The sequence below is a fragment of the Bufo bufo genome, chromosome 4 (genome assembly GCF_905171765.1).
Source record: "Bufo bufo chromosome 4, aBufBuf1.1, whole genome shotgun sequence".
NCBI classification, from domain to species: domain Eukaryota; kingdom Metazoa; phylum Chordata; class Amphibia; order Anura; family Bufonidae; genus Bufo; species Bufo bufo.
The window spans coordinates 13,957,053-13,971,408 of record NC_053392.1 but is presented as its reverse complement, the minus strand read 5'-3'; the positions used below and the strand labels follow the sequence as shown (position 1 = coordinate 13,971,408).

Genomic DNA, 14,356 nt, shown 5'->3' with positions numbered 1-14,356 from the left:
GAATCACAAAACGCAGGAGGCTTGGTGTTTGTTCACACACAAGGAAAGTCCATAAACAATAAAAGTAACCTTTTCTCCTGGGTGTTAATTCACACCCTGTTAGCAGTTCAGCCTGATCAAGTCCATAGGCGGCCTGTTCGCCTTTAGAGGTGCCCGAGTCCTCCAGCCTGGCTCAAACCTCAGCACAGCCCTCAGTTCACAGCACACAGACTCCTGAGCTCCACTGTCAGAGGGAGGTAAATCCACACACCTGGCAGTGTTGGCTGGTTTTTATGCCTGGCAAAACCCGGCCTGGAAAATGGGGAGTGGTCACCCACCCAGCACTTTGACTACTCCCAGTAAGAGCCGTCCCGAATCAGCTCGGACAGCCATGCTAAATCTCACTGTGTCAATTAGCAATAGCTGCTGCTGACACATAAAACACTGGCTCTAACTTCACCGAGGCCAGGAACCTCGGTGACACATACCTTCCATCCACAATGATTCCAGGTACCTTCTTACAACAGGCAGTGTGATGAAGGCTCACCGCTCTTGGTGTCTTGCTGCATTATATACTCACAGCTGGTGGCCGCGCTAGGTATGGGCGGCCCTCCTGCTAATAGCCGTAGCGCTGGTGGACACAGTCTAGATTAATTAGGCTGGTTTCACACGCATTTTGGTCCGCCAGCTGTTCCAGCATTGCCAGAAACTACAGCGTCACCGCTACGCCCTATTCACTATAATGGGGACTGAAAGCCATAACTTTTTTTTTTATATCTCTGTCTACAAAGCTATAGGAGGGTTTGCTTTTTTTGGGTGAACTATAGTTTTAATTTTAATTTATTTTAGTATTAATTTATTTTTAGAAAACACTCTGTAAAGTGTCCCCTTAGGGTTCATGCACACGACTGTTGGCTTTTTTATGGTCTACAATTTGCAGATCCTCAAAGCACAGATACCAACCGTGTACATTCCGCATTTTGTGGAAATGGATGGCCGGCCCCTAATAGAACAATCGTATCCTTGTCTGTAATGGACAGGCGGATGTGGCCCCATTGAAGTGAATGGGTCCGCATCCGATCCGCAAAAAATGCAGATCGGATGCAGATCTAAACCATAGTCATGTGCATGAGCCCTAAGTGAAACTCTGAGCATTACTAATCCGACTGTTGGCTGTTCTGCTCAGTAGAATGGGGCTGCAGTAATTGGCACTGGTAACAAGTCACATAGGTAGGGACAAGTCAGAAAAATGGGGCTGTAAATGTAGGTAGGCAGGGGCTGGAGTAGGGAGAGAAGAGGCAGGCTGAGAAGTCTTATACATAGCCATCCTCAGAATACAGTAATGCTCCATAGTAATACTCCGAACGCTAAGGAAGAGCTTTACAGGCTTTTTTCTAAATAAAAAAAACACAAAAGAAGCGAGTTTCATGGGGAAAATTCATCTTTAATGCTCTGACGGTAAACAGTGCTCCTCCTTTTCTTTCTTATATCCACCATGCTATTCCTCCATGGATCCCAGTCACTGATGACCTCTAGTTAATATAATTTCGGTGTTTGGGAGAGAATGTATGTGAATAACTTAATGGGTTTAATACCTCATAACATTTCCCATGATCCAAACAAGAATATAGTTTACTCTCTGTGTTTTCTCTCTGATGATCTCAAAATTTTCTCACCCCTGTGTGAATTCTCTTATGTGTAACGAGATTTGTCTTTTGTGCAAAACATTTGCCACATTCTGAACATATAAATGGCTTCTCTCCTGTGTGAATTTTCTGATGTCTTAGAAGATGTGATTTGCCTGTAAAATATTTTCCACATTCTGGACATGAATATGGCTTCTCTCCTGTGTGACTTCTCAGGTGAAGCTTCAGGTTGTCTTTAGTAATAAAACATTTCCCACATTCTGAACATGAAAATGGCTTCTCTCCTGTGTGAATTCTCTCATGTCTAAAAAGATGTGATTTATTTGTAAAACATTTACCACATTCTGAACATGAATACGGCTTCTCTCCTGTGTGACTCATCTCATGTTTAACAAGATATGATCTGCCTGGAAAACATTTCCCACATAATAAACATGAATATGGCTTCTCTCCTGTGTGAATTCTCAGATGAACCTTGAGGGTGGCTTTAGAAGTAAAACATTTCCTACATTCTGAACATGTAACTGACTTTTCTCCTGTGTTAATTGTCTGTTGTTTCTTGAGTTTGCATTTACTAATAAACCATTTTCCATATTCTGAACGTAAATATGGCTTCTGTCCTGTGTGATGTCGCTGATGTTTGACAAGACCTGATTTATCGCTGAAACATTTCTCACATTCTGAACATGAATACGGCTTCTCTCCTGTGTGATATCTCTGATGTTTGACAAGACCTGATTTTTCTGTAAAACATTTCTCACATTCTGAACATGAATAAGGCTTCTCTCCTGTGTGATGTCGCTGATGTTTGACAAGACCTGATTTTTCTGTAAAACATTTCTCACATTCTGAACATGAATACGGCTTCTCTCCTGTGTGACTTCTCTGATGGACCTTAAGATTGTCTTTAGTAGAAAAATATTTCCCACATTCTGAACACAAATATGGCTTTTCCCCTGTGTGAATTCTCTCATGCTTCACAAGCTGAGATTTATACATAAAACATTTCCCACATTCTAGACATGAATATGGCTTCTCTCCTGTGTGAATTTTTCTGTGGGTAAAAAGACCTGAGTGTTGTGTAAACTGTTTTCCACATTCCTCACACTGAAACGTTTTGCACCTTTTCTGCCTGGTACTTGTAGTAACAATCTGTGATTGGTCAGGAGAAGGTTCCTCATCATTAGGAATATTATATGATAAATCTGTACTGTGAAGTCCTGGATGGACTGTAAAGATAATGAGGTTTTCTTCTTTAGAGGGCTGCTCGATATCTTCATCTTCTTCTTTACAATCTAGTGATAACATGAAGCTTTCCTCAGAGTTCATATCTGTAGGTTTTTCTCAAAGATGCAGTTTGAGTATAACCAAACTCAGAATGCTTTGCTTTAATTTTGTGAAACATTACAGACCAAAGTATACTGGGTTTGGTTAGAAAACCCAGCATAAATCTGATGAAAACAGGAAGTTCTGCATGTAAACATCCTACTAGGATACAAAAAAGGGGAAGGAAGGTGCTGACATAACAAAACTGGTACATGGGACAAAAAACATGCAGTATTGGGGGTATTCTTGGTAGATAAATGAAAGTTTGATCATGAAACCATATTAGTGCCCATTCAGTGAGAAGGGAGGCAAGATGAAGATGTAGCTTGCTGAGAAACCATGTTATAGTTGCAGTTCATAGAATGGAGAGGGTAGAACGGAGCAGCTACAGAGAGAAAGATCCAGAGACACACACACAGGCTGCTGCTGGTCTAATGCTGGATTTACAACAACGCTGCTCAATGCTACTTTATCTTTTCTCTGCGCCCAAGGGACACCAAAAACATTCATGGTATATCTGCTCCTTTATTGTAAATCCTTGTTAAAGTCCATAGTGATAGGAAAGTGGAAAAGACGAAACCATAGTCAGCATGAAAGGAACACACTTTAGTTTATGCATCTAGGCAACTTGTAGACCTAGTTAGCCTGTTGGGTCATGACTGTGGCTTGATACCAATGGCAGACATCTGGGTCTTTGTTAGGGGACCTGATGGAATCACAGAGGGTTTGTAAGAAAACTAAAAAGGTCACCAAACAAAAAAACTGCTACTAATCTTTCTTCACCAAAACTAGGGCTACTCCTAAGTTCTTCACGAGAGCCTGACACAAGGCCAGATGAACTGGCTGCTTAGGACCCTGGTTGTGGAATAGAAAACGATGCAAGATCACTAGTAGCAGACCTACCAGCATGATCAAGTGGTACAGAAGAGAAGCCCGCAAGCAGGATCAGAACAAGGAGAGTTAGTAGGAGCTAAATCAGTAGACGAGGGGTAAATCCAAAGACAAGGCAAAGTAAGTCCACGGAAGAGTGATGAGCAGGAGAGTAGCACAATGCACAAATGAAGTTACAGGAGCCAGACCACAATCAAAATCACAGCCAGAGCCTTGATTGGCTCTGCACCCCCTCAGGTGATGCTCCTTCAGTACCAATGCATGGACCCAAGCTGAAGCTGGTGGGCGGAGAGGTAGACACATCAGGATCATGGCTAGGTAAGTTCATGGCAGGGTTTTTGGGGAATTTGTTATAATTTTGTTTTGTTTCATACAGTCAGGTCCATAAATATTGGGACATCAACACAATTGTAACATTTCTGGCTCTATACACCACCACAATGGATTTGAAATGAAACAAACAAGATGTGCTTTAACTACTACTGGCCCATTAGGGGGGCCTCTCGTTACTGGCCCATTAGGGGGGCCTCTCATTGCTGGCCCATTAGGGGGGGGGGCCTCTCATCACTGGCTCATTAGGGGGGGCCTCTCGTTACTGGCACATTGGGGGGGCCTCTCGTCACTGGCACATTAGGGGGGCCTCTCGTCACTGGCACATTAGGGGGAGGCCTCTCGTCACTGGCACATTAGGGGGGGGGCTCTCGTCACTGGCACATGATTGGGGGGTCTCTCGTCACTGGCACATGATTGGGGGCCTCTCGTCACTGGCACATGATTGGGGGGGCTTTTGTTACTGGCACATGATTGGCGGGGCTCTTGTTACTGGCACATGATTGGCGGGGCTCTTGTTACTGGCACATGATTGGCGGGGCTCTTGTTACTGGCACATGATTGGGGGGCTCTTGTTACTGGCACATGATTGGGGGGGCTCTTGTTACTGGCACATGATTGGGGGGGCTCTTGTTACTGGCACATGATTGGGGGGGCTCTTGTTACTGGCACATGATTGGGGGGGCTCTTGTTACTGGCACATGATTGGGGGGGCTCTTGTTTTTTTTTTTTTAACAAATTTTTATTAAAGGAGATTCAAAGCACATACAGACACTGTATAACGTTTCATACATTGTTCTTAGTACATAAATACATTACCATCCGTATTGCATAATATCAATATTCCATTTACCATCTCCTCATACATTTTTAAGGATTCCCTTCCCCTCCCCTTCCCCCAACAACAAAACAAACATTACAACCAGAATACCTTTGGTCACAATCTATATGCTTCGTAGCAGATTTGGGCTCAGTTTCAATACCATCCTGCCTCCCATCCGTTCGGTCTCCTCCAAGTGACTTGTCATCTAACATATCTAATTAAACCACCTTAATCCAATACCAGATTTCCTAGTTTCCCCTTCAGTTGTTCTTCCAGGTACCATTTGGTATTAATAAAAAGAGTTATAACCTCTTTTCTTTCCAACAATTCCAAGGAAAATTCTATGAACTGTCTCCACTTATGAAAGAACTGCTTGGTCGATCTCTCTTTATTATTCTCCACGTCTAACCTATCCATGTAAAGGACATGTTTCATCGTCCCTATCGCTTCATCTAGTGTGGGTATAGATGCCTTTATCCAGTGCCTAAGAATAGTTTTCTTAACTGCCAATAAGAATAAATGGACCCCCCTAATATGTGTAGAATGTGTAATTTCGCCCCTCTGATCCAACGGCACATAGTGAAAGATACAATTAAGTGGGGTAAGCTGGGGTTCTATCCCCCAGACCTCTTTTATGTATTTAGTAGTTTCTTGCCATAGCGGCTGCAATACAGGGCAATCCCATAGCCCGTGCAACAAACCTGCTTTTGGCAGGTGACATTTCGGGCACCACCTTAGGTAATGACTTGGGGCATCTCTATACGAAAGATCAAATGCATATGTCGCCTTATGTAGTATTCTAAAGTGCATTTCCCTCCTCTCTCACCCTTTCCAAGCCTTCCCGTAGTTTCCCTGACAGAGAAGTGTCTCCTAATTCCTCCTCCCGTTTTTTGAACACCTTTTCCCCAGTAGGGGACAAGTATACATTTCTAATTTTTTTGTATAAATCAGACAGCGATGTCTCCTGGGATCCCACCAAGTGCTCAAACCATCCGATCCTTTCTGACTCTCCCAAAGTCACCGATTGTGCCCTGCAATATGACAAAATCTGCCTATATGGTAAGAAATGGGAGGCCGGCAAATCAAATTTAGATTGGAGATCTCGCCACCCCATTATCTCCGTTCCTGAGGTAGACAAAATCTGTTTTACCGTGTGTATACCCTTCTCTCTCCACTGTACAAACATCTTGGATTGTCTACCCTGAGAAAAACCTGGCAATGACCACAATGGCATATACGGGGTAATATACATAGGCAATTTATATAACTTCCTTACTAATCTCCAAGCTGTCATAGTATCCCTAATCATACTATAGTGTTTTATTCTCACTGGGGTATCTCTGATCCTGGTATGCAAAAGGGCAACCAGGTCCCATGGATAAGCCAATTCCCTTTCGAGGGGGGTATTGGAAAAATGTGACGTATTCCTCACCCAATCTCTCACGTCTAAGGCTACTTTCACACTTGCGTTCGGAGCGGATCCGCCTGATGTTTCATCAGACGGATCCGCTCCGATAATGCAGACGTTTGCATCCGTTCAGAACGGATCCGTCTGCATTATAACTTAGAAAAATTTCTAAGTGTGAAAGTAGCCTGAGCGGATCCGTCCAGACTTTACATTGAAAGTCAATGGGGGACGGATCCGTTTGAAGATTGAGCCATATTGTGTCATCTTCAAGCGGATCCGTCCCCATTGACTTCCATTGTAAGTCTGGACGGATCCGCTCGCCTCCGCACGGCCAGGCGGACACCCGAACTCTGCAAGCAGCGTTCAGGTGTCCGCTCACTGAGCGGAGGCTGAACGCTGGCAGGCGGATGCATTCTCAGTGGATCCGCCTCCACTCAGAATGCATTAGGGCCAGACGGATGCGTTCGGGGCCGCTCGTGAGAGCCTTTAAACGGAGCTCACGAGCGGAGCCCCGAACGCAGGTGTGAAAGTAGCCTAAATAGTGATGCCACATTATAGATTCTAATATTTGGTAGCTGCAGACCTCCCTCCCACTTTGTTAGACATAGCTTGTCATATGCGATACGCGGTCTCTTTCCCCTCCATAAGAAACGTGAGAAAGCTTTTTGTAGCCTGCTCACATCCCTATGCTTTATTAACAATGGTATGGTCTGCATGGGGTATAGCAGTCTGGTGAAGCTCACCATTTTCAAAAGGTGCGCCCTTCCAAACAAAGTTAACGGCAATTGCATCCATTTCTCTAGTTCCAACTCAATTTTCCGTATCAACGGGTCATAGTTCAATTGATAGAGGGCGGAAGGTTTCCTCCCTATCTTGATTCCTAGATAGGTCAGGTAAGTATGAGCTATGTCAACCTCTGAGGTCCCCCCCTCCTTCACTCCCTGTCCCTGGATCCCTAAGATATAATAATTGACTCTTACCCACATTTATTCGATATCCCGTGACCCTACCATAATATAAGATGGAATCTAAAATATCCTTAAGGTGATCCTTCGGTGAGTTCACAAATAACAAGACATCATCCGCGAAGCAGATTAGCTTTACCTCTCTATTCCTAATTTTAATACCCATATATGGAACTAACCCGTTTGGAACTAACGGTTCCAAAGCAAGATTAAAAAGTAAAGGTGACAAAGGACAGCCCTGCCTTGTACCCCTAAAGAGACAGAAAGGGTCCGACAAAAATCCCGGGTTATTTACCCTTGCTTGAGGATTTTTATATAGTCTCTCCAAGAAAACCCCAAAGGGACCACTCAGACCGAAGACTTCCAGAGATCTCCTGAGCCATTTCCAGTTCACGTTGTCGAAAGCCTTCTCTGCGTCTATTGATAGCAAGGCAGGGCTGCATTGATCATTATCACCTCCGGATAGGTAATCCTGGACTGCTAGTACCGTCCTTATGTTTGACACTGCTGCCCTACCTGGTGGGGGCCAATAAGGTTAGGCATATATATTGCTAACCTATTTGCCATCAGCTTGGTCAATATTTTTAAATCCTGGTTAATTAATGAGATTGGCCTATATGAGCTGGGTAATGTTAAATCCTTCCCAGGTTTAGGAATAAGCTTGATATGAGCCATGTTGCCCGAGGCCATTATATCACTTCCCTGTAGGCATGAGTTAAAAAGGGCCAGGGCCGGGCCGACACAGAGGCTGGGGAGGCTCCAGCCTCAGGGCGCAGGCTGGGGTGGGCGGAAAAACAAACCTCTTTTTTTTCTATCACTTACTTGCCAGCAGCGCAGCGCTGCCAGGCGCCCTCCCCAGCCAGTGTTCACTCTAAGCTGCGCTTGTAGATAGGAGCAGGAGGCTGCTGATTGGCCAGTATCAGCTAGCTGCCCTGCCATTGGTCCATCCTTTCACACCCCCTTCTCTCTGGAGCTGAACACAGCAGGAGGCAGGCGTTCTCACAGTGGATCATGTGACCAGTGACGTCACAGACCTCCTTCTAACAAATCCATTCTAGCATCTACCCAGCATGTATGGCAGGACTCTGCTGAGCAAAGACCATGTGCCCAGGTGAGGTGACCACAGAAGTGCCCTGGCATCTGTCTGCTGCTGGAAGCTCAATGTGGAGCTTTATGAATGTAAAAACTAAGATACCCAAGAGGCTAAAGAAGCCCTGCTTGTCGGCTTCTGACCCTAATCTTAACACATAACGTTCATTTGATTGCAATCTACCCTAACACCTAAAGGGATTTTTTTTTAAAACCTGCTGTTTCTCTAGAAGATGACCTTATGCTGATAGTAGTGTTAATAGAGTCTCAAAGGTCTGTAAAAATAGGGTAACTGCTTTTATAGACCCTTGAGACTCTATTAACACTACTATAAACATAAGGTCACCTAGAGAAAGAGCAAGTTTTTTAAATAATTTTTTTCCTTTAGGTGTTAAAACACCTTAGGTGTTAAAAAACATTTGATTGCTTGAACACCTAAAGGAAATCAAATAAAAAACCTGCTGTTTCTCAAGATGACCTTATGTTGATAGCAGTGGTAATAGAGTCTGAAAGGTCTGTAGAAGCAGTTACCCTATTTTTACAGACCTTTGAGGCTCTATTAACACTACTATCAACATAAAGTCATCTAGAGACACAGCAGGTTTTTAAAAAGATTTTTCCTTTAGGTGTTACAGCAATCAAATGAAAGTTATGTTTTAACACCTAAAGGAAAAACATAATTAAAAAACATGCTGTTTCTCTAAATGACCTGATGTTGATAGTAGTGTTAATAGAGTCTCAATTCTAGGTTTGTAAAAATAGTGTACCTGCTTCTATAGACCTTTGAGACTCTATTACCACTACTTTTAGCATAAGATCGTCTGGAGAAACATCAGGTTTTAATTTATTTATTTTTTTCTTTAGGTGTTAGAGCAATCAAATGGAGGGGGAGAAATGTGACCTGGGTGAGGATGGGGGTTACATGATGGGCCGGAGACAATGTCTGTAGTCTGTCTGTGCCATGGACGGGGAGAAATATGACATGGAGGGCTGATGGCTGACATGGGGGTCTGATCTGAGGCATTGGGGCTGTGCCTGTGAGCTGGGGTCTGATTGCTGGTCTGACCTGAGGTGGAATGAAAAATATTGTTTCCTATTATCCTCCTCTAAAACCTAGGTGCGTCTTATGGGACGAACCTACATTTTGGCGCATCCCCCCTTTTCCCAGGTGAGCTGAAGGGGAAGGGGGGGTCGGGGGCGCCAAAATGTAAGTTCGCTTGTGTTGGTAAAAAACCTTGCACCGTCCCTGGGCGCAGGCAAGGGGGGGGGGGGGGGGGGGGGGGGCGCACTTGGGCAGCTCAGCCTCTTTTGGTGGTGGACCTTGTCCCAGCCCTGAAAAGGGCAGTTAAAGTTGGGGTCACCTCTGTATGTAATGCCTTATAGAATTCCGCCGAATATCCATCCGGGCCCGGCGCCTTGCCATTTTTCAGTGACTTTATAGTCAGTTTGACCTCCTCCTCAGTGATCTGTCTATTTATTTGAGATAGCATCTCCTCTGACAATTTTGGAAGAGAAACACCAGCAAGGAGTTCCTCCGCCCTAGTTGACTCATATTCTTCCTGCATATATAATTGCTCGAAATATCGTCCAAGGTGATCTGATGTAATATAAAGAGATCCCTATACTGCTCCCACCCCCCACCAAAACGGCACATTATTTTTGAAAGCCCGACTTCTCCCCCCTTTTTATTTATTTTTATTTTTTATTCCCAGACTCTTTAGCATTCCTATATAACAGTTGCGTATGAAACCTAGGCTAATACCCCTATCCTTAGTAAACTCCCAACTACTACCTACATTCTGGCTGACCACATTTCCCTCCCTTCTCAACAAACAGCCCCTGACATCCTGAAAGGGTTAACAACCCATGTCCAATACTTGCAGCAGGATTTTCATTCCCATTCCGGGCTGGATGATGGGTCCCGCTCTCTCGCCGGTGATCTCCGGGCCCGGCCGATGGCTGTGGTATCGCTGCGGACCTCCTGACGTCTTCCCCTGGGTGAAGATCTTGCTCTTGGTGAGGAGGCGTTTCCGCCGTTAACCCCGGAGTCACCAGATTGTAAAGCATCCCAAGCTTCTTTGGGCGACATGAAAGTGTCAATCCTGCCGTCTTGCCTGAAGATCCTCAGGATAGCTGGGTATATAAGAGCAAACTTCGTCTTCTGCTGCACCAAATGAGTGCATAACTGCGAAAAGGCCCTCCGCTTCCTTGCCACCTCCGCCGAATAGTCTCCAAAAAGCAAAATTCGGTGACCTCTCACTTTCAAAGGCTGATTAAGGCGTCTGTACTTTTGAAGGACAGCTTCCTTGTCTGCGTAATTTAGATATTTAGCATTCGCGGGGCCCGGTCTCACTCTCGACCCCTCTGCTGTGGTTTCTCTCGGTGGGCCCGTTCTATGCGCCCTTTCCACGGTCACTGGGGATTGGAGTCCCAGAGCCTTTGGTATTTCCTCTGCACAAATGTTCATAAGTTGTTGTGCCGAAATACTTTCCGGAATACCAATTATACGCAAATTGCTCCGCCGTGAGCGGTTCTCCAAATCCTCAATTTTATCTCTGAGCATTTGATTATTACGCAGAACTTCTCTAATTTGAGACTGGGCCTTCTCTAACTCTTCTTCTATCAGTCCCACTCTCTGTTCCAGTTCTGAAATCTGAGCCGCATTCTGTGCTACTTCTCCCTGCAGCTGTTTCAAGGTAGTCACTACCGTTGCCTCCAATGTGGCCTTGATGTCTGGGGCAAGTAACTGTGCGACTGCTATGGCCATTTCTTTGCATGGTAGGTCCATGCCTTGTACATGCTGGGATGTGTCCTTCAGCAACCCTTGGGAGTCACTTACTTCTGGGCAATGAGGTGGTTGTGAGGAGGCGCGGGTGTTTCTTTTTTTCCCGTCCGCCATCTTCTCCCTCTGCCGCTCTGCCGACTCGCGCTGCGGGCGTGGAAGCTCTGTTTGTAGGGCGCCGCCGCGCTTAAGATATTTCTCCATTAACCTCCTAAGCACTTCAGGAGGTGGATTTGGTGGGTTTTTATCCCCGATCTGCGGCGATTCCCCACGATATGTGGAGGGATGACACGGAGCACTCACCCGCCGTCTCCTTACATGTGCGCGCCGGAACCGGGAGTCGGGCTCTTGTTACTGGCACATGATTGGGGGGCTCTTGTTACTGGCACATGATTGGGGGGCTCTTGTTACTGGCACATGATTGGGGGGCATTTTACTGGCACATGATTGGGGGCACTTCTTACTGGCACATTATTGGTGGGCACTATAGGGGCATCTACTGAGGCCACATAGAAGGGGTATTTTATATAGGGGGCTCTGTACAGTAGCATTTTATACTGGGACACATTATGGTGGGTACTATGGGGAAGGGGGGAGAGGAGTACTATGGGGTCATCTACGGGGGGCACTAAAAAGTGGTATTGTATACTTGCAAATTATGAGGGACACTGAGGGCATCTACTGGGGCACTATATAGGGGTATTTTATACTGGCACAATATGGGGGCACTATGGGGACATTAGCTCAACTGGGGGCATTACAAGGGGGTATTTTTTGCACTGTCACATTATAAGGAGAATTATTACTACTGGGGGGGGGGGGGGGGGGCATTAGTAGCAGCACCAGCCTCTCCCTGCTCTGCTATCCCTCTGCCCTTTCTCCAAATCCTTATTATGAAATCTTCTCATTAGGATAAAGCACAACTGTCACTACGATCCCTACTCAATAGATCACGTCACTGGGGTGAAGTATACTAGTGAGCTCATCAAGTTACCACATAAATTCCCACCCACCTATTCTAGATGACGGAATTACTCTAACTTACTCCCCTCGATTGTAACACCCCAATATTCTCTATCACAATAGCTGCCACCACCTATACTATAAGGCAGTAGGGGCCCAGACTCAGATATTCTCTCAACCCAAATTTAACACAAGTTATCTATATGGGACCTAAAATCCTCTGAAACACTACTGGTAACGTCATCCCCTCCGAAAGAGCAAGTTCTATAAGACCATAAGGAAGGGACTTATCAATGTTTAAATGTAATACACAATAGTGCAGTGCAAAACAGAAAGAAAGTGTCAGATAAAAATATACATACAATAACAATGCAGTAAACAGATAAAATAAATGCAATACTGCTCTACAGTGATGTCACCGACATCCTACTACACCCTGCCAGAGAAATAGGGACTATAAGACTTCAGAGGCCGGGCATCCTGCAGTTGTATCATACAAAGGGAGGAGCGGGGACAACATCAGCTTCTCTCTGCTCAGATGTCACCACAAAGCACAGTCTCTGCAGCTAGAAGACCCCAGGACCATTAATAGAAGTCACATGACAAACTACATCACATGTCATTACACACGTGTACACACTGCACATGACCGGACTGAGGCTCTAACACGGCCTCTTCTCACCTCCTCTCTTCTTACCTGGTGATGTCAGAGGCCAGGGAGCCTCCATCATGGCCTCCTTGTACAGATCCTGGTGTCCTTCTACATACTCCCACTCCTCCATGGAGAAATAGACCGCCACATCCTGACACCTTACAGGAACCTGACAACACAATGACACCGTCATCACCCAGACCCCTCCAGTGCTGTTACTGGAGAATTCCCAGCATTCCCAGCAGTGTCACCTCTCCAGTCAGCAGCTCCATCATCTTGTGGGTGAGTTCTAGGATCTTCTGCTCATGTATCAGGGTGGGAGGCTCTGTGATGGGGGTCCTGCTCCACCGTCCTGACTCATGGATGATGGGAGTCTCCCCCGATGTCTTCTTCACTATGGTGTAATCCTGTGGATGGAGAGAGACACTTAGGGAAAGAAATTCCTTCCTGACTCCAGATCTACACTCAGAATCCCTCCCTGGATCATGGCCCCATCTCCAGTAATCTAGTCACTAGAAGCTGGAATATTATTACCCTCCAGACCTCCAGGCCCCTTCTGGACTCTTCTAGAGAATCCCCCATGACTCCTTCCTCTGGCAGAGAGCTCCATAGTCTCATTGCTCTTACAGTAAAGAATCCTCTTCTATGTTGGTGGAGAAATCTTCTTTCCTCTAGACGTAGTGGAGGCCTCCTTGTTATAGTCCAGTATCATCTAGATGTCAGACTAGTGGTAGAAATCCTCCCTCCAGGCCACACTCCGGCCATCTCCTCCTCTGCTTCCTCTCCTCCTGGGTACAACGTGCCTACTTACCTTCTCATGGCTCCTACAACATGACTATTGGTCTCCATGATCCATCACTGACCATACTGGTGGCTGATCTTCAGGTTCTCCATCACTTGGAAGGTCTGGAGGCCGTTCTCCAGGACCCTGGACTCTTCCTATCACTTCCTATGATGGATTCTCCTTCCCGATGTCTGACTTGTTACAGAATACAATAAAGAGGAGAGAAATCTAGAAAAGTTTACCTCTCCGCTCAGCAGGAAGATGATCTCCAAGGTGAGGTCTAATATTCTTCTGCTGATCTCCTTCCTGTCCATCCTTGGTGGTCATTCAGGAGAAGAGGAGAGAACTGGAGGAGCTGGAGGCTTCTAGTACTGCAGGCGCCTTTATGAGGAGAGGCTGGAAATCCTCCAGGGACAAGAGCATTAGTGAGATCCAGAACCGCACTTACTGCTCCTGGAGAGACCCCGCTTCTCAGAGCTCCCAGCACCGGGGATAAAGGGGGATTCTGGAGAAATGGCTGATACCAGAGAGAAGAAGAGGCTCCAGACACCACAGCAGTGACTACCGACCAGGACCTGCTCTGTATCTGCTGCACTGCAAGAGCTGAAGGACCTGGGATGACGTCACTGTCATGTGATCAGTGCAGGGGCGGAGCTCAGCAGTGGAGAGAAGTGGTAGAGAAGGACCTGTGATGATGTCACCATCATGTGATCAGTGC

At 45.8% G+C, this 14,356-nt stretch overlaps 2 protein-coding genes across 2 annotated transcripts in view; both read right to left on the bottom strand.

Annotated features, from left to right (window-relative positions):
• LOC120998343 (oocyte zinc finger protein XlCOF7.1-like) overlaps nucleotides 1-13,931 on the bottom strand; it is a 58,340-nt gene extending 44,409 nt beyond the window's left edge. Inside the window, exon 1 of the mRNA XM_040429008.1 lies at nucleotides 13,881-13,931. The gene's annotated coding sequence lies outside the window, so the exon portion shown is untranslated. The remainder of the gene's footprint in view (nucleotides 1-13,880) is intronic.
• Nucleotides 1,417-2,946, bottom strand: LOC120998372 (zinc finger protein OZF-like). Its single transcript, XM_040429041.1, has 2 exons — nucleotides 2,228-2,946; nucleotides 1,417-2,149 (listed from the first exon to the last, which is right to left on the bottom strand). The coding sequence occupies exons 1-2, from the start codon at nucleotides 2,931-2,933 to the stop codon at nucleotides 1,641-1,643; spliced, it is 1,215 nt and encodes a 404-aa protein (XP_040284975.1). The 5' UTR covers nucleotides 2,934-2,946; the 3' UTR covers nucleotides 1,417-1,640.
• Nucleotides 13,932-14,356: the final 425 nt, after the last annotated feature.

Coding starts and splice junctions, on each gene's coding strand:
- LOC120998372 (XM_040429041.1), bottom strand. CDS start 2,933: ATGTTATCACTAGATTGTAAAGAAGAAGATGAAGATATCGAGCAGCCC. Junction 2,150..2,227: donor AGGACAGAAGCCATATTTAC/GTTCAGAATATG, acceptor GAGAAAAGTCAG/TTACATGTTCAGAATGTAGG.